We start from the raw sequence: 21,215 nt of genomic DNA, 5'->3' as shown, positions 1-21,215 counted from the left end.
GAGGCAGGATAGCCTACAGTACAGTATCTACTGTACTTTATAAAAAACAACTATATTACACTTGACATTCAGATTGGTTGCATTGTGTTTGACACATCACTCACTGATCTGCAATTTCCTGATGTTAAACTCAGAGTTTAAAGGGATACTTCACCGATTTAGCATTAAGCTTTGTATCAGTAGAAACACGATAGTATTTTCGAATGACCGTGCTTCCCTCCCTCATGTCCCCCTGAGACTAGAGATCTCTGTATTGTGGGTCTGGAAAAAATCTTCCGATGACGGAAAACAACGATTTTTGCGTCATCGGAAGATTTTTTGCCCAGAGGCAAAGGACTACAGCCAGTAGTAGGAGCTACTTCCGCATGTTTCCAACCCGCCCATAGGGGGTTGGACTGTCGTCTTTACTCGAAGATTGCCGAAGCAAAACGAGCGTCAGCCATCTTGAAGCTTCGCTAACAGGCTAAACAATTATGTGCATTCAAACTACCGCACATGTGTACCACCGGGATACATTGGTACAGATCAGAGAATATGCAGGAAACTTTATTACAGACGGAATACTTGACACACTATGCGAGCTTTGCCTTCTACAGAGACCAGCACCTCAGCCTGCGGTGTCGCCCGAACCCGCTAGCCGGGGAAAGGGACCTTGACAGCGGTGTGCAGGAGTGGAAAGCAGCTAGGTGGAAAGCTAACGCTAGCCGGCCACCTGTTCCATCAATCCTGCTTGCAAGTGTCCGCTCATTAGACAGCAAACTGGACTACATCCAACTTCAACGAAACTCCCAACGCGAGTTCAGAGACTGCTGTGTTTTTGTTGTTGTGGAAACATGGCTGAACAACAGTCAGGGTTCGTACACGTTTTCCAAGGTCAAATTCAAGCACATTTCAAGCACTTTCAAGGTCCATTTTAAAGCATTTTCCAGCACCTTATACCACGTGAATTACATACCAATACATTGTCAAAATTATTATTTAGTGTTTTTATCACATTAAAAGAGATAATGCTATAAACAGCCCAAATTGTGTTTCGTAATAGCAGAAGGATCAAATATTTAAGCAAAACACAAGTTAAAACTGAAGTAGTTTCAAGGGCTGAAAATATGAAGACATAGGATTTGAACAGAAATATTTTACAGGCCTTGGTTTCGGGACACATTCTAGATATAGACATGGTTTGAACAAAATTTTAGACAGTGCAACAACAACAACCTCTAATTCCATTTTAACCCAGAAGACTGACCAGAAGTGCACAGGCACCTGCCTGATAAATAGCCTATAATATGTAATTGAAAAAAAAAATTCATTTCATTGCCAATACCTATACATTTATCTACTGGAAAAGAGCAGTGTAAATATTGCATAAGGCCATCCTCAACCTTTCAGTAGGCTACTTGTATAACACTCCATCTGACACAATTTCTGTTCAGCAATCAACGATTGTTGTTATGCACTGGGCTAACGTTTGCAGGTTTTAATTTGCGGGTAGTTAACGTTACAGTTACTGTGATGTAACTTTGGCTATGTTCACTGCATATTCCACAAATGAACGTGCCATAACGGACATGCAATACTAATGTAAGGTATTTTATTGTGTAACCTCTCAGTTGAGGCTTAAGAGGAAGTTACAGTAAACAGAGCTTTTATTGTGACGGGAAAAACAGAAGTGGTTAAAGTGTTGTATTTTCTGACGTTTGACTGTGTCGGGGTTGAATTAAGTGAGACGTGTGGGACCGTCTTGGTTCCAGCATTGGAAGCCTGTGTCTTTATTTTACAGCCAAACCTGAGACTAGACAGTATTAGAAACCCTCGGTTACACTAACATTACATTATCACACCAAGTACTCTCGGTCTCTTAGCCTGCGAATTCCTAGCTAGCAGTTACTAGCGTAAACAAATAGGCACTAACGTATACAGTAGGCTACTTCAGTTGGCTAACTTGAAAAGTCTATGTCTTACCCTTCATGTGACTCGAGAGCGCAGACTCGCCCATAGTGAAAAGCTGCATGTCTTTTTTGTAGACTTTACAAGAGGCAACTCGTGAGGTTTGTACCCATTTAATCCATAATTTGTATTTTTCATCTTCCAGCCAATGTTCATTGAAACGTCAACCTGCCAGCAATATTATGAATCCCACTATGGCCACGCCAAGACCTTCCCTACGAAACAGCTCGATTGGTTGGGGTTAGGCGTTTTACCTCGAGTGGTTAAGGTTAGGATAGCCGATTGGTCAGGGGATGGGACCTGAACAGGGGGCGGAGTCACATATGGAAACAGACTGGCAGATCGCAGTCACACATGCATAAGCGAGCAGGTTTCATTTTAAGCTCTCCAACATTTTATTTCTCCATTTAATAAACAAACTATTCAGTCAGATAGGTATTTGTCGTGAAAGAAATACAGTTACAATTTCAAGCATTTTATCCAAAAATGTAAGCACTTTTCAAACCTTGAAAACACAACATCAAAATTCAAGCATTTTCAAGGATTTCAAGCACCCGTACGAACCCTGAACAGTGTACCAGACTATCCAGCTACCAGGCCGGCTGCTCTGTCGCCGTTAAGACTAGTGGAGGTGGGCTGTGTTAACACGGACTGGTGCAGAAATGGGATGCTTGTATCCAACTGCTAACTGCTGGTGGAGTTTGGAGGTGGAGTAGACGCTAAAGCAGCAAAGCAAGTGCATTCTGGGATTTGGTGTCTTTCATTCACATGAGAAAAACACATTTTCTGGCTTTTCTCGGCCTAGAAGCCACCAATTTGTAAAAAAAAAAAAAAAAAAAAAAAAAAAAAATCACATTTCTACTACATAAGTGACCCAATTTAAAGATATATTAATCTTTCCAACGGTGAAATATCCCTTTAAGTTATTGTACTTGGCCCCAAACATGTCCGAAACACATTATCTAAAGATATAGCTACTCTAGATGACAAAAATTAGGCCCATCCTGTCTCAAAAAGATGCAGAAAAATTAGTCCATGCATTTGTTACTTCAAGGCTTGACTATTGTAATTTCTTATTATCAGGTTGCTCCAATAAGTGCCTTCAAATTCTCCAATTGATCCTGAATGCTGCTGCGCATGTACTGACAATAACTAGGAAAGAGATTGTATTTGTCCCGTATTAGCTTCCCTGCACTGGCCCTTTGTAAAATCCAGGATTTAATTTAAAATCCTTCTCCTGACCTACAAATCTCTTAATGGTCAAGCACCATCATATCTTAAAGAGCTCATAGTGCCCTATTGCCCCACTAGATTACTGCGCTCCCAGAATGCAGAGTTACTTGTGGTTCCTAGAGTCTCCAAAAGTAGAAAGGGAGTCTTCAGCTGTCAGACTCCTCTCCTGTGGAACAACCGGCTCCACATTTAAGAGTAAGCTTAAGCAGGTTTGCCTTGGACCAGCCCTATGTTATGCTTGGTTTAGACTGCCGGAGGATTTAACCCACATGTAAACGCACTGAAACAGTGTGTTAAGGCAATACCCAGATTTCTCAGACGCCATGTAAACACCTTACCCCAGATAAAATCAGAGTTCTCATAACCTGGTTAACAGACCTAGAGAACTCCTTCAGTAACCGGGGGATTTCTACACCTTAATCGGGGTATGATCTGGTTAAGCGTCTGCGCATGCATCTGGCGAGAACACTGTGCTTTCCTACGCTGTGACAAGTGCGTGAATGAAACATTAAGTTGTTAAATTTGACTAATTTAGTGCCCGTTCTGTGTAACTTTGACATACTGTAGGTCAACCGGAAGAAAAAGCAAGTTGTGCGTTGGCAGAGCACCACCTACTGTACCGGAGGTAGAGTTACTCCTGTTGTTCTTCCCATTCTTCCCCGCTCATGTATACGGGGAGAACTGGCATAACCCTGTTACTCACTTAACCAGGGTAAGACCATACCCTGGTTACTGCTGTGCATGTAAACGCACTAAGCTCCCCTCTCCTCCTCTCTCTCCCCATATGTATGCATTCATGTATCATTAACACTAGAACTGCCAGGCATTTTAAGGGTATTATAACCACCACCCCCGACGTTTGTTTGCGCTGGTGGATCATTAACGCGCCATCAGTTTCCACCTCCATGACGTAATCTTGGATTTCTACAACCGATGATGATAACTTCACCACGGTCCGGCTGCTCTGCGCTCTGGGGGTGGGAAATGTGCTGGCGACACAGCGCTGAGGAAATATTGCGCGGACTTTGATTTAAGATTTGAGTTGGCTTATATCTTATACAAAAGTTATGGCTGACTACAAGTGCAAGCACAAATAAGACTGCTGGTTTGAATGTCTATGATAATGCGGATCTATAATTAACTTTTGATGTTAGGTGAAATGTGTGAGAGGCTTCATTATACGCTGTGGCTTCAATTCACATCTTCACCATCTGCGTTGCCAATTTCCCCGTCTCCAAAGTGTTCGTACGCATGGCTCAGAGTTAACCTACTGGTGCGCACATTCCACCGGAAAGTTTGTTTTTATAGATCACACTTTTGCATGGGTTGACCTCCTTTTAGGCCCCGTTTTGTGGGTATGCAATGGTTATAAATAAGACCCCAGGTGTTTTCCTTGAGGTGATAATTCTTTGTTCACATAGTCTTGTTTGTGTAATTATTTGTGTTTGCCTAATAATGATACTTATTATAAAGTACATATGTTATAATGAGCCATTTTCTGTGGGTCTGGATTGTGCTGCTCACCTTGTTGTACTCCACGTGCAGTTTTTCTTGCTCACTCTCCAGCTTGTCTTTTAAGTTCTTCTGTTCAGAGATGTTGTCCTGGATCTGGATCATTCGCATGTTCCGCTCTGAATATCAATGGGACAAAAATCAATAGCACGATCACAATCTATATACAGGAAAAAGCACATGAGAGAGTGTACTGATGGCAGATAGGCTCTCTGCTGCAGGCTAATGGAGTGTGCTCTCAAGGTTACTGGCATGGCGTCTCACACATCTGGCATCACGATCATTTATTTGGGGAGAAAATGCCTTTACACAGCATTTACACAATAACTTACCCTGTACAACAGGTAAATTATATACAGCAAGGTTTTTTCCTGCCATCAAAAGTCTTAGGTGCAGCATCCGAGTCGTTTTTGGCAGCACCTAAGGTGTCTAAGGCACCTAAGACAGAGCGCTCTCTCCCTGTGGGGTCGAAAGTCAAGCTGTTCCACTTAGCACTCCCCCTAGAGGCCTGGAGAACTTCCGTTGTGTAAACTGGATGCAGCGTTTTTCTGCTGCATTTGTTTTCGGGGTTTGTGTGCTTTTCTTTTTGCATCATCTCTGTATTTGCAGCGTGTTTTTATGCCATGAAGACTGATACGTGAAATCTAATTAAAACGAAAACTCTGTACAGTGTGTCTACTGCAAAACCGAACTAGCTTACCACAATAATATCACAACGTCAATGCTTCAGCATCTCAACAGAAAACATTGAGTCTAACTTAATCATCCATTCCAGGAAGCGGACCCGACAAAAGTAAATCACAGAGTCGTATGGACGATGAAACTACACCAATCACACCAACTACCAAAAACAAAGAGAAGACATTTGATCTAAAGAGACGGAAAAACAGCTGATTGTTGAGCACCACTCTCTCTCTCCCTCTCTCTCTTCACGGAGAAACAGCTGATCAACGATCTACTAGCATGAGTGTAACAGAGCTGTGTGACATTGTAATCAAATATATAAATGAAAGTAGGTTGAGTATAACTAATATTTACATATAGGCCTATATACAGATCAGTCTCAGGTTGAAACTTGTAGTTTTGCACAACTTAAGGTCATGTTTATGTATGTTTAATGTAGGCCTTAGTTGGAGGTTGTTATTGCATTTCAGAAAATGTTTTCTTTAAAAACAATGTAATATGGCACTTAAATGCACTTAATATGTTTAGTTTTTTGAGAGATGATATTTTAAGCAATGTAGGCAAATTTTTCCGAAAAAAGTATTTCTTATCCGATTACTCGATTAACTCGAGTACTACTCGGGAAACAGACCCAGGCACCCGAGTCAGAACAGCGGCCATTCGTAACGTTACACCTCCGTTAGCATTACCGGTGTTACCCCCCCTCCCCCTTCGCTTTTAGCCGTCTTTACAGTTAGCTAAATTTACCCGACAAAAGGGGGATAAGGCACCAAAACGACTAATACTAATAGTAAGTTAAAGATGTGGTATCACTGGATCTGGACAGGAAGGATAACTCTGGGAGTTGGAAGGGGTGTGTCGCGATTCTGCCTCCTCACTCCGCGACAGGTTCGTGGAGCTGAGTGTCGCGAATTCGGTTTCATATCGCATATCATTACAGCCCTAGTTGCTATGGTTATGGATTACGTCCGACTATTACCCATACACCCATTTTGACTTGTGTACTTAAATTGTATTAAATCATTTGAAATGATACTATGACAGCTTATTCTTTGACAATAACTTGAACTTCTACTTGAGTTTGGAGATTTTGTACTCCATGGGCACCTCTGATGACCAGGTAGTCAGTCAAGAGTACACTGGTCCACTTGTCCACGCCACCTAGCTTTGTAGTGGTTTGGGGGGAATAGTACTATAAGTACGCATACTTAACACTAGAACAGCCATGACGGTCATTTTAAACGTTTTGAAATTTATGTGTAATAACTTTACTAAATAAAAAAATACAATCCTGCTGGTACCTGACTTTTCCTAAAAGAGTCTGTATTTTCATTTAAAATAGTTTTTATACACATTACACAAAAGGCAAAGAAAATACAATCACTTTTCCCTATTTTGGCCATACACGGTCATATTGACCGCTCGGATTTTCGCGGTATTGTTTTTAATCTTTCGCCCGGTTGAAGATGCATATTGGTTGCTTAGTAACTATCATCGTCTCTATCAGAGAAATGTCACAAGCGGTCTTGAGGAATAAGTGTGGGTATCACCGATGGGCCGAAGGCAAAGCCAGACTCTGTAACGTAGGCTATTACAATAAATACGGCGTGGAGGCACTCTGTTCTGAATCAGAAGGCAAACACCGGGCACTTGCTCTGTGGCGGTACACGTAGATGGCCGGTGGCTATCTACATGTTCAAATAACTTTATACATCCTACAACTGGCTGGAATCATTGCACACATCCTCTCCAAGGAGTGCACCAGCTGTAAAATGTCCCGGAGGAAGTTCATGCAGCAGCTGGCAGAGGAACTGAGAGCGGAGTTTATGGAGGAAAAAAGGGCAGCGGTGCACGGTCCGAACAGCGCTGGTCACCACAGCAGACGCAAAAACGGAGGCAGTGCCAGGTTAGGTTAGGTTATAAATGTTCAAATAACATACTTTTAGGTGTTATTTGCCTGTTATGAGTTATGTTGAATGAATTTCCATACCATATTTTTGGATATGAATGTAGCCTATGAAATTATTACGGTTTATGCCATGATATGAATTATTGAAACACGTAGACTACTACTCAAATGTATAATTAAACTTGTTAAAATGTACATTTGGTGTTATTTCGTTTTCCTAAAGATATCCTAACACAATACATGCATTAATATCACAATTAGGTATTTATCATGAGAGATTATAGAGTTTGGAATCTGGCGGTCAAAATGACTGCTGACGGCAATTCTAGTAGTTATGGAATTCTGGCACTTCTAGTGTTAAGGGGACCTCAAGGATGGTGTAATGGTGGGTGGAGTCTGACCCACTGTGGTGGACCGGTCTGGGCCAAAAATGCATCCATGTGGATTTCCATGCCAATTGTGTTTTTCTACCAACGAGCCCTGAGGGGCTCCGTGGGCTTTTGCTTTAATGCATTCTTGTTTTTTTATGGCCATCTAAAGCATTGATTTCCCTGACTGCAAGCAAGGTGTTGCTATATTCTGGACTAAAAACATGTCCCCATTGTTTCAGACATGAAGGTGTCTCTGACCACCATTACACCAAAATAATCATTAAAGAAAGAACGGCAGGAAAATGGTTGAAGGTTCTCAGCTGATTCTAAAACTTTGATCAGATCAACGGTATCTGGAAATAGTTTACTTTTTGTCAAACTTTAACTCACTTTCACTCTCAAAGTGTTCTGAATGTATTTCTGAAAGCTGAGAGTAAAGAAAGCAACATTTGAATCTTGTTCTTGTTTTTAGTATTTTAGTGTTTTAAGTCTACTTGGCACTTTAGTTTAAATCTTGTATATAGTAAACCTTGAATATGAGTTTCCTCACCCAGGTAGTAGTTGACAAAGTCTGCTGTGAGGGCGGGCTGCTTGTGCTTCCTGCGTCCGTCCAAGCTGGCGTTGGCGTCAGACGTGTCCACGGGGAAAATGTCGGTGCTGATGCCCATCAGCTCCGCCTTCCTCATCAGCTTCCTGATGGCTGAGGCACTGGAGGTCAGAGGTCGTGGCAGCTTCTCCCGGGGCACCCACGCCTGAGGCCGAGTGTTCCTGGACAGCTCTGCTTTGGCCCTGTACTGCTGCAGGCGGGTAGTGATTCGGGCCTGCGGGGGGGATACACACATGTTCACATACTCCACACAGTCAACAAATAAATACTAATACCTGCATATCATGTAAATTAGGGCTGCATGATGTGAGGAAAATATGCAATATGCGATAACATTGTTGAATATAGCGATAACAATATAACTTGCCATAAACAAACAGATATTAAAATGTACTCAGTGCTGCTTTTCTGCTGCTTTCAGTATTCTGCTAAAATACAATAAAACAAATGAAAGGCTATCATTTCAAACATTCTTTTATTGAACAAATTGAACATGGAATTAAATATAAAAAGGCACCATTAAAAAAAAGAATGAGTTACATTTTAAAATGTTCTGATATTTTCTTTCAACTAACACAACAAATCTCTGAGTGTCTATCGTGATATGTCGCAGCCTTTCACAATGTGTTAATTGCACCAGTTGATGACGATAAAATTACGACTTCTCTAACAACTGCATACCACTAAACTCATTTTCCTCCTGCCCTAAACCTAATTGTGATCCCAGACCTAGTCTCATCTCTTTCTCCCTGTCAAGTCACGTGAGCATTTGGATTTGGATCGGAATCAGAATCAGAAAAAGGTTTATTTGCCACAGTAAAGCGTGATTTATGCTTCTGCAGAGGCTCCACACAGAGTGTTCTCCGTAGCCTACGTAACTGGCCTGAAGTTTATACTTGTGTGCTGGTGTGTGTTGATCTCTTTAACAGAATAGCAGGGCCGGCCTGGTGTGTGTGTGTGTGTGTGTGTGTGTGTGTGTGTGTGTGTGGTAGAGTGACTTAGAGAGTGATGGTGATTAGCTTCGGAGCAAGTCCCGACTCTAGAGTCATAGTGAGAGAAACAAAGTGTCTCCCCTGTTCTTTCTGACCTGGTGGGAAATCTGGAGCAGGAGAAGTTAACCCTCTCCTTGATGTCATGTTGTTGATGGAGAAAGAGAACCAGGAAATGAGTCGGGGGAAATGCAACGTTACCAAGCCACGGCCGAGCGATGTGCCTCACCGCGCAATAGTATACTCTCACCGCGATGTGTAGTTACATTTTTCAGGAGGCGCACGCCAGGCTACAGCGCAGGGTCCGTGTCTCCACGTACCTACGTACGTTGCCACAGCATAGATTAAACACAGAAACATAAATCACGCTTAAGTTACACTTACGAGGAATTTGCCTTGATGGTTGGTGCATACATAACAAACATATTAAACATGAATATGATATAAACAATAAAGAACGTCCTGCTACGCCCTGCAGTGCCCTGCTATGCCATGAACTACTACAACTACTATTTCTGGTCATAGTTCCATTATCTTTATTGTGACTATTATTGCCACTGTTATTGCCCCCCCTACCGGCACCGTCAGACACCGCCTACCAAGAGCCTGGGTATGTCTGAGGTTTCTCCCTAAAAGGAAGTTTTCCTCACCACTGTCGCACTAAATGCTTGCTCTTGGGGGAATTACTAATATTGTTGGGTCTTTGTAAATTATAGAGTGTGGTCTAGACCTACACTATCTGTAAAGTGTCTTGAGATAACTCTTGTTATGATTTGATACTATAAATAAAATTGAATTAAATTGAAATATATACAAATAGCTGTTTAACTTAAGAAAAAGAAAGGGTGAATGGAATAGAGGTATAAACACACATGCACATGTTCAACAGTTGTTCTGCTGCCGCTGATCTGAATGAATGAACATTACCTGAGCTTCAGGAGTAAGCTGTTTCTCTCTCTCCTGCACAGAGACTTTACAGTAGGACTGGAGGGCCAGATAATTCTTCCTTTTCCACTTCCTGTCAAAACGGTCTGCATGCTGTTTGCAGTACGCAAAAAATGGATCAGCAATATCCTGGAGGAAACAAAAACACACACATGCATTAACAGGTGTGATAACTAGTAAATAATGGGAACATTATTGTTTACAGCTTTATCCACATTGGCATTTTTACAACCCAGCCCGCTCCATTCCTCACTCTGTCACAGGAGGAAAGATACAGAAAGCCGTTTTTCCCAGCTGCTGACCTTCCGAATTCATTGTATTAAATACTTAATGCCATCCATAAGTGATTAATATTAATAACTAGTAATAATATAATACAATTATAATTTCTGCACTTTGGTTTACATGTTTGGTACATGACATGGACATTTTACATGATGGTATATACAACGACTTCTTTGTAAATAACAAAAAACAGGAAAAAAAGTTGAAACTACAAGAAAGATTATAAAGCACAACATAAAAAGTAGTTGTATCTATCTGATGGCTAGGCACACCAAAATTTAAACCACGGGGTTTTTTCCTGCATAGAGGAATTTTTGGCACCCCCCAAAGAGGTTTTAGCCAGCCCTAAAGGAAATTCACCAGCACCAAAATGATAAGAACTGGATATAAAAATGACAACTCAAATCCTCTAAATGTGTTTAAGAGACATTTACCAAACACTGTTGAAGAAGCAGAACATGAACTTGAGAGCTAATCTCAGTTTTATCTCCAGAATCATGCTGTATACCAGACTCTCTCAGTGATTTATTTAAATATTAATATACTTTGTTTCATTTACTCGAGCATAATATACATTTTTGTTTTTCAATAACAGTAAAATGCACAGATTTCTGTCAAATAAGGTATCACAGATTCATTGTGTTTATTGTATGCTGACTGATCATGCTAACTGTTGTGCGCCCCCCCCCGCCCCCAAAAAAAAAAAGCCCATTCTGAGCCAGGAAAAACCCTGAACCAGCAACAATTCTCAGCTGACTTAGTTAGCTAGGCAGCTAGCATGGTGAACTATTACAGCTGACTTGACTTGTGCGAGTGCTAATGCTACAGCTGAATACAGACTGAATGAGCAGTGTCACGTGATCTTGTTGGAACTCTAAATGTTTCTGTCGGCTCTGCCCTGTTTGTAGCTCATTTCCATTAATCAATACTACAACGTTATTTTGGCTGTGGGTCAGGTGGTAGAGCGGTGGATCAGGTGGTAGAGCGGTCGTCTACCAATTGGAAGGTTGGTGGTTCGATCCCTGGCCCTGCAGTCTCATGTCGAAGTGTCCTTGGGCCACTGTCCACTGAACCCCGAATTGCTCCCGATGTTGTTCCATTATTGGTGTGTGAATGTTTATCTGATGAGGAGGTGGCACCTTGCACTGCAGCCTCGGCCACAGTGTATGAATGTGTTTGAATGGTTCCTGTACTATGTTAAAGTGCTTTAAGTAGTCATTAAGACTAGAAAAGCACTATATCAATACAGTCCATTTACAAAAAAACATATTTTTAGATGTGTTACCCTGAAGTTAAATGTAATTTTACCAATAACTTTACCAAAAACTTGAATGATATTTCCATACTTCATCTTAACCGTCCTATGTGATCTGAACACAGATAAGCTGTAAGGCAAAGCTCACAAGGCTGGTCTTTCCTTGCGTTTGGTGTTTTGTCTCTACATTCTAAAACTTCAACTCCTTGAATATTGCTTCACTTCGGTTTGTAGCCGCCGAGTAGCATAGAACCTAAAATTGCCTCTTTTTTTTCACCCCTTAGAAATGCCAAGCATTTACCTCCTCTGCTGCAGCCTCCGACAGGAGCCCCTCCCTCTGTGCACAGGTGACATGGAAATAGGAGCGACACATTCCTGCATCACAGCTGATGCACACACCTGTCCTGGCAAAACGGGCGTCCTCACAGAAACTGCACTCCTAAATGCAACAGAATACAACAGGGGAGAAGTCATGTTGCAGCAAGGAGAATGTGAACACACGGTAACATTCTGTTAGCCCATCGCCACATGGGTTGCTTTACATCTCCTACAAGACCAAAGGTGATTGTGCCTTTGGCATTTTAGGTCCAACCCCTTGGAATCTTCTCCCTCCATCTGTCAGGTCTGCTGAATCTCTGGACTGTTTTAAGCATCTTTTAAAAACCCACCTTTATACGTTAGCCTTCATGTTAAGGCCTGCACCTCCATTATGCGGTATTTTAAATTGAATTTGTACTTTTGGAACTCATGTTTATTCTTATTTATTTCTTCATATGTATTGCGCATGTGTGAATATTTGTAACTGCATGTTTTTAAAAGTGCTACATAAATCAAGTGTAACTTACTTACTTACAGTTACTTACTACTTTTAGCTACTACATTTACTGACATGACTACTGTCAAAACTGACACTTAACAATACAAACACAACTATCTCCAGCGCTTTAACTGACATTTCAAAGGTGAAATGACAGTTCATCTGTTTTCATCTTTTACTCTTCACCCGATGGTTCAACTTCATCTCATTCTTCAAACAAGAGCTCAACTGCATTTAGTGAGTTCAATCGCTTTTAGCACTTTCCCTTCACCTGAAGGCAGTGACACACCAACCCGACCATTATCGGCCATCGGACAGTCTGGCGAGGTCAGTGACTTATGTCTGTTCGGTGACATGTTGCGTCTGAGGGCGGGCAGTCGGACTCCATGACCAATCTGATTGGTGGAGTGCTAACCCGGAAATGACAAGCGTGATGAGCGTGACTAAGCCTCTCAAAATCTGATAAAAATCTTTCAAACTGACCTTTGTCGATCAAAAAAACAGACAACTGCATGGCCTATTTCTTGCTTAAAATGTTTTCAGAAACATGTTTCGGTGAACTATCTTTGTAAAATATGAGATTGTATTCTGAGCGAGCTGCCATTATGGCCGGTTGAAAAATCCTGGAACAGCAAGACCCACGTGACGCATTCGTCCAATCAGCTGCCGGTTTTCATTTTTTGGGCGACAATACAGATTAGCGCCGCCTGCTGTTATGGAGATGTATTACACGCTCAAGTCGGCATCGCTTCGGTGTGTTCTGAGGCACTTTTTGGACCTCGGGGAGCCGACTGATCAGTCCGACTGCCTTTTCTGCCGACGGTCGGCCGTCTGGTTGGTTTGTCAGGGGCTTGAGACTTCAGCTCATTGCTGTCTTGCTGTCTGACTGCTTTGATTGCCAACACTTCAACTGACACCTTAACTCCTTTTAATCCTCGCACTTCAACTGACACTTTAAACCCTTTCAGTGCTCTGACTCTTCAACAAATGCATCCACTTCAACTTCAACTCCATAGATATAAAACAATAGATGTGACATGGAATTCTGACTTACCATTCCAGGAAGGAACGTTTACTTTACCTGATCAAGACACGGATTATGTTTTATTTGCTTTACTGAAAGGAAAATTGTGTAATGGCACGAGGTAAGCTGACAACAAGTGATGTTAAAATACGATGACTGATTGCAGAAGGCAGCTAATTTTGGGTTTGCTAACTTTAGATGTGGTAAACATCACGTTAAATGCGACCCCTCTGCTGACTGTGTGCTCGGTTAACGTTTGTGTTCCGTGTTACTGTTGGGTTGATTTGCCTGGGAATCTCTCTCTGTGTAGATTGTAACGCCACTGGATAGTTCTTGAGACATTATGAAACAGGATTTAGGAGTGAAGACAAGCACTGCTCTTTATTAACACGTTCTAAGTTTACACTTGATTGGCATGGAATCAGCTGCTTAGCGGTCAAATGTCAACGTTAGGGTTATAATAATAACTTTGTTGTAAGGTTAACTAAACCTCACCTTTGAGCTAAGTTAGCGTAGCTGACAAAACAATGTTTGCTGGTCATAAATGATCTGTTTTGCTAACAAATCAATGCTGTTGAGCGCTAGCAGTTACTTTGACTTAGAACGCAGCTAGTCCGTTGGTAGCTAAAGGCCCTGACACACGTCGGCGACGAAGGCCCACTGTAGCGTCGCCTCACGTCGGGCAAGTACCACGTACGTTCTGCGCCTGCGTGAGACGAAATAACTCTCCATACCAGCAGGGGGCGGTAATCTATTCGTCATTCAACAAGGGAAACCAGATAACGTTGCTACGATACCCACTCCAAACAGCGTTTGCTCGATCAGCCTTAAAGTTATGTAGTTCCCTGACCTTTTTGCCATTTTAGTTGACCTATATGTAAAAAGATAAATGTCTCATCTACTCTATACTGACATATGGGAAGTGATGCCAGCCTCCCTAGACACTTTGGTCCTTTTAGTAAAGCAACAGGTGCTGCAGTGTGGCAATTTTCAACAGTACCCAGGTAAGATGGTGGACAGTTATTCCATTAGTTATGACGTCATGTCAAATCTATTGTTTTATATCTGTGTTCAACTCTCACACATATGCCTTACAAGCAATAATTAAAAACAGATAAACAAATTCTTTTCTTTTAGCAAATTTACATTTTCTCGTTCTTGTGGATAATTACTACGCAGGAATAATACATAATCAATATATACGGATATACATTCAGGTTATCCAAAAATCAGGAAAAACATCTAACCGCAGGATGTTAAAGATGTGAGTAAAACCTAAATCAACATGAATTTATAATCCAACCTGCATCAATATGTAAAAAGAGTACTTGCCTTGGCCCCGTATTTTGTATAATTCATCTCTGTGAGCGTCACTGGTCGCAGTTTATCGATGTCTCCAAATGCAACACCGGGAACGTAAAGTGCACACACCACATGCACCCATCTGAAAGTGAAGAGCAAGAAAAACAAATTGGCTGATTGGCTGGCTGGTTTGTTGAAGAAAACCAGAACAAACCACAACATATTAGTATGAAAATCATGCCCTGAAATATTGTTTGTATTGATTTCTGGTCACTTAGTTCAAGCAATGCCATCAAACTGATTAAAATCTATGGCTGTGGTTATTTTTGTATTTAGTGTGGTGAATTACTGCAGACAATAAGAAACTTCATATCATGAAATTGGCTCCAGTGAGTTGCTCAGACACTTAAAAAAGAAATGGATTCATAGATTTATGTAGCCCCAGACTCTAGCTATGGTTTGGTGTGACATAATTTCAAATGCGGACTTTAGGGAAGAGAATCCGAAGTCCAATATAAAGATATCCATCTCTAGCAAGCAACCGCTTCACAGTTTAATTTGCTGTGTTTTTCATGCTCTAGTGAAGTAGTAAATTCGGGTGCAGCCTGGCTGAGGAGCACTATCAGCGATAACGTGGCTGAAGTCTCCACGCTTCACATAACACACTCTTTTCTCTCACTCCTTTTCTTCCTCTATCTCTTCTCCTCCCTTCATTCTCTCTCTCTCTCTCTCTCTCTCTCTCTCTCTCTCTCTCTCTCTCCCCAACTTCCCTTTTCTCTCCACTACTGAATATATGTCCAATTTAGATTGTACATATATCATGTTCAGCATTTCAACCAGCTAGGGTCATTGGTCATGTCATATTTGTTTCTGAACACGTTCCGCTCGCTGGCTCGCTGTAAATGGCAACTGATCACCGGGGTCAATGTGTTACTGTATCCCACCTCCCGGCGTCTGTCTCTTTGAAGATGCCATCCTGGTTGGGGCACAGCTCACAGCTGGGAGTCACTCCGTTCTTACAGGCGTCACAGAACCAAGGCTCTGTCGAATTCTCTGAGGCAGAGCTCATGATTGAGTCGCTTTCGCCGTCCACGCCGTAACACCCTGGAAAAACAGTGAGCATCATGGTTTGTCACTGCCCTCTAAGAAGCAGAGGAAATACAGGCCAATGAGCTGACTGTTCATAGCATTCAGTGGCTACAGCAAAGAAACCATTAAAAACCTCATAATCTCATTTTGGGGGTGTCACAAAATAACCCATATTTACTGTTATGTATTCTGTAAGGTTTAGTACTTCCAAAATGTTTTGTTTCAAAATAATATTGTGATCATTCCATTTAGGCTACTATTTAAATGCAATTTGCAGTAATTAAAGGGCTATGCCAATGATTTAGTATTTGACTTATTCTGACCTCCAAAAACAATGGATCCTACATATCCCATAATGCAACTTATTAGACCCTATCTGCCTGGTAAACACAGGTCTTTCAAATTCCTCAATCTCATGTAACTCACTTTTTTTTTTTACCAGGACCGGCTGGGGCCGAGTACAGACTGATTGCAGCATAAATGTAGAGTCCAATAGTTTCAGTGATAACATGGACGGAATCGCAAAATTGAGAATTTAAAAAAGCTATAAGACAGATTCCATAGGGCCCTACAATAAGTCATTTGAAATATGACTGTCTAAGTTTCTAACAGAGCAGCAAAAAAACTGTAGTTTTAAAAAACATCTTAAAATACATTAAAAAATAATTCCCAGTGGCTTAGGCCTGTTGGGGGACAACTTAGGCCCAGTGGGCCACCAAGCTTACAAAACACTGGGGGAAACAGAATACAGGATGTTTAATTGTAAAGTATTGTTGTGTAGGTCCTTGGATTGATTGGCAGATCATAATATAGGTGATAATATAGTCTGTTTTGGAAGTACCGTGCACCACACAGGATGACACCACACTGATTGTCATAGGGTGTTTGGTCATTTTATATTATATTTTATATTGTCATTTTATATTGCACAGTGCTCACCAGGTTAATTTTCTGACATTTGTGAATACAATGATATGGATAAAATGAAGTTTGACAGGGAAAGGAGGTTGTAAACAAGCTTAGGGTTTATCTAGAATATCAAAAACACTTTATTTGGAGGTAAAACTGACAATGTACAATAAAGTGCACACAACTACGGAAAGTACGGTAGGTCAAAGATGTAAATGGACTGTATTTATACAGTGCTTTTCTAGTCTTAACTACTCAAAGCGCTTTTCCATAGTACAGGAACCATTCACCATTCATACACTGTGGCCGAGGCTGCCGTACTGCCATGCTCATCAGATAAACATTCACACACCAATTGGCAATTCAGGTTTCAGTGTCTTGCCCAAGGACACTTCGACATGGGACTCCAGGGATCGAACCACCAACCTTCCAGTTGGTAGGTGACCGCTCTACCAACCTGAGCCACAGTTGCCCTAAATAAAGTAGGAAGTGGATCGAAAGGAAGTGGTAAACTGTGATGGATGATTTCAACAAATAATAAATTAATAATAATAGCCTTCACCTTCGGTCTCCCTTCCAAATTAGTTAACCTTAAGGCTAACAACCTTTACAACCTCTCTAACCATCTGACTGCTCATCTTTCTTGCGTCGTCACACTACTTTTTCGCAATGTGGCCTCATTCCAAATCTAAGCTCCTAGCAATTAACATGGTACGTACAAAGTTATTAAGACCAGAAATGATGGCCACATCTACAGAAATAAGAACTAGGTAGTAATAAACTGGAATTTAGATAATAAACATTAAAGTGCTTTAGCTAGAAATAATGTGGCCAGGGCTGGTATGAGATCATTTTTGTGTTCTATTTGAGAGGAGCGAAACCTGACGCCTCTTCTCATCCATTTTCTTGTCTTTGACATTATCTAAGTCTCTGAGTCTGCATGCTCTTGCATCTTTTTCGAGCTATTTTTCCCCCCAGTTGTTTACCCCAGCCACTCTCCAAGATGAATATCTATGAGCACCAAGGTTATAATCGTTAACGAAAACGAACGAAATAACGAAAACTAGGTGGGAAAAAACATTGTCGTTAACTGAAATAAAAATAAAAACGAGGCATTACAAAAAAACAATAACTAAACTAAAACTGTAATGTCTGTTTGCAAAACTAACTAAAATAAAATAATCGAGTAAATGTCCTTAGTTTTCGTCTTTGTCGATCTTTCATAGAGCAAATAACGTTATATCTTTCCGACCATGACATTTCCCATAGACCTGTATAGTTTCCGACTGGGAATCCAGAAATTCCGACATTCCACGTCAAATTGAACACAACATGCCCGTGGCTCCGTGCCTCTGGCCTGGCATCATAGCGCTACCGAAAGTCAGAAGAAAGCAGCGGCTATTTGATTATGACTGTGTCAGATAAAGCGCCTTGCAGTGGAAGGTGGTAAAATATGTGGACAATTTATTACAGGGAAAAAAATCACATGAATTTGACAGTAAAGCCCCCTTACCCTGAAACAGAAGCTAACCCCGGTAACGTTACGGGCATGGATGTATGGGTACAGGGCATGGATGTATGGATACAGGGCATGGATGTATGGATACAGGGTATTGATGTATGGGTACAGGGTATTGATGTATGGATACAGGGCATGGATGTATGGATACAGGGTATTGATGTATGGATACAGGGTATTGATGTATGGATACAGGGCATGGATGTATGGATACAGGGCATGGATGTATGGATACAGGGCATGGATGTATGGGTACAGGGCATGGATGTATGGATACAGGGCATGGATGTATGGATACAGGGCATGGATGTATGGATACAGGGTATTGATGTATGGATACAGGGCATGGATGTATGGGTACAGGGTATGGATGTATGGATACAGGGCATGGATGTATGGGTACAGGGCATGGATGTATGGATACAGGGCATGGATGTATGGATACAGGGCATGGATGTATGGGTACAGGGCATGGATGTATGGGTACAGGGCATGGATGTATGGGTACAGGGTATTGATGTATGGGTACAGGGCATGGATGTATGGGTACAGGGCATGGATGTATGGGTACAGGGCATGGATGTATGGGTACAGGGTATTGATGTATGGGTACAGGGCATGGATGTATGGATACAGGATGGAGACAACAGCATGACAGAGAACACTACAGGAGGGCTTTCACCGGCGACCCGATGGCTGCTGGTTAGTAAATACGCAGGAACACCAAAAGTGGGAGGAAGCGTGGGTTAATATGTGAATTATTCTGGGATGTCTACACAACTGTGTGACTCGATTGACTTCAAAAAGTTCGCCACTTTACTCGAACCAAAGTTGAAAACACCTGTTGATGTCTTCTTTAGTCTGTTGGCTATTTAGGTTTTTTTCCTGGAACACGTCACTTACACATTTTGCTCTTACTGCGGCGTCTTGTGTAGACTGTTTACATATTTATGACCATATGTAGGCTACATTTTATGTACATTGTGAATACATATTTCTAAAACTGTATGATGTTTTTGTTGAGTTATTATTACACAATACTTTTTCTGATCTTTTTGAATCCCCTGACAAATAACCCATATTACAAAAAAACTAAAATTAAGACTAAAATAAAAACTAAACTAAAATTAAGCATTTAAAAAAAATAAAAACTAAACTAAACTAGCATACCCGCTTTAAAAACTAATTAAAACTAAACTGAAAAGTCAAAACGAAATAAAAATAAAAACTAATGAAAAATGCAAAACTATAATAACCTTGATGAGCACACCCTACAACAATCCAGTAGAATGTGGTGCGATGAGGCTGTTCTTTTAAGTTCAGTGGATGGGACACAAGAACTCACCATATTCCACTCATTCCCACATTACAAGCATGAGGTATCACTGCTAACAATGATAACCAATTTTGCACATTTCATGCTGCTAAATAGTTCCAGCATAGATAGACCCCACTTGCCAAATAGAGTAAAGCGATTCCTAAAGCGTATCAATATTAAAACAAAAATGAACAGTAGATTTATATTTGGCACATACCTGACGTCCGCTGAAGCGGAAGAAGATGATGATGATGACATACCTGACGTCTGCCTTAAAGTAACTCATCACACTGACTGACTCACTGCCGAGTGCCACATGCGTGCAATTTTGCCTGCAAAAGTGGGTCACATAATCAGCTACCATGTTCATATATGTAATCACACATACTCAGGGCTGCAGCTATTGATTATTTTAGTAGTCGAGTATTCTACAATTGTTCCAAGGCAATAGGAAAGTAAAAATAGTCTCCATTGGATCCTTTATTTGTGGCTAGACTTCCACCTTTGTGTTTCTAACCGAAAGTACAAAAGGAATGCTGTTGTCATTTGCTGCTCAGAGCTTTCCTTGGCCAGCTATTATAAAATGTAGGAACAAGACTGAAACCAATCAGCATCCGTAGACATACTAGCATTGCTATGCTGTATGTCCTGTCTTCAGAGTATTCAAATTAGTGGACACCTTTGTACACCATGTCAACATTGTTGACTATATTGTAGAGTACATGTAACCTTGTGGTTTGCTATTCTAACAATCTGGGAACCAAGTCCAAGACAAAAAGTTAAAAATTGACCTTCTCTGCTCTGGTCCAAAGCTGTCTATCTACTGTGACACTGCAGCACCACAAATTGAACATTTGATAAAGAATGTAGCCCCAGAGAAGCAACAAGAAGCCAAGCGAAAGAATTTTAATGTTGTCTTCTTAACTTTCTGAGGTTGCCTAAACAATTACTTGGCTGATGTGGTTTCTATGGCAGCTATTACACCAGGCAGACGTGCTCTTCACTACCAATGAGGGCAGCAATCAGTACTCTGCCTCCGTTGGGGAGATAACACTCTAACTCCTAATTCAGTCAACCAGCCTTCGGGCTTTTTGAGCAATGGGAAAAACTCACAAATCGAAAGCTTAATGTTCTGCATGCCCGTCCCTGTGTGGCACACTGAGGATTCAGACGCCCATGAAAAGCAAACACTGGGGCAGATGGAGTTGTTTATTCAGCTCTACACTTTGTTTGGTGGGTGCATGTCCTTTTCTGATTACGAGACCATTTGTTGTGTGTCACGGTGAATCACTAATTTTGAACTCTGCTCTTCAGAGGCTGGTGGTGTGTGTCTTCAGTTTTTACAGGCCACTGGTTTCTTCTTGAGATCAACTCAAGAGCAAAATACACCAATCAAGCTTCTGATTATTCCACTGGGGAAATTAAGCCACAGCTGGAATTTGTCCTGACCTTCAAAACGGAAGAACTACTCAAAATCTAACAACCCAAAATGTGAACAGA

General features: G+C 41.2%; 1 protein-coding gene across 8 annotated transcripts in view; it reads right to left on the bottom strand.

Annotated features, from left to right (window-relative positions):
- Nucleotides 1-21,215, bottom strand: part of phf14 (PHD finger protein 14) — a 119,755-nt gene that overhangs the window by 78,028 nt on the left and 20,512 nt on the right. For all 8 annotated transcript variants that reach the window (XR_004101393.2, XM_031278609.2, XM_031278608.2 and 5 more), the window contains exons 5-10: nt 15,825-15,984; nt 14,911-15,022; nt 12,039-12,176; nt 10,180-10,326; nt 8,207-8,477; nt 4,705-4,811 (exon numbers count right to left, since the gene is read on the bottom strand). Coding sequence is in view for 7 of the 8 variants with exons in the window: in XM_031278609.2 (XP_031134469.1) it covers nt 4,705-4,811; nt 8,207-8,477; nt 10,180-10,326; nt 12,039-12,176; nt 14,911-15,022; nt 15,825-15,984 (935 nt within the window). In the remaining variant the exon portion in view is untranslated. The remainder of the gene's footprint in view (nt 1-4,704; nt 4,812-8,206; nt 8,478-10,179; nt 10,327-12,038; nt 12,177-14,910; nt 15,023-15,824; nt 15,985-21,215) is intronic.

Source organism: Sander lucioperca, chromosome 16 (genome assembly GCF_008315115.2).
Source record: "Sander lucioperca isolate FBNREF2018 chromosome 16, SLUC_FBN_1.2, whole genome shotgun sequence".
Taxonomy (NCBI): domain Eukaryota; kingdom Metazoa; phylum Chordata; class Actinopteri; order Perciformes; family Percidae; genus Sander; species Sander lucioperca.
The sequence above is the reverse complement of the archived record's forward strand: the minus strand, read 5'-3'. Positions and strand labels throughout refer to the sequence as shown.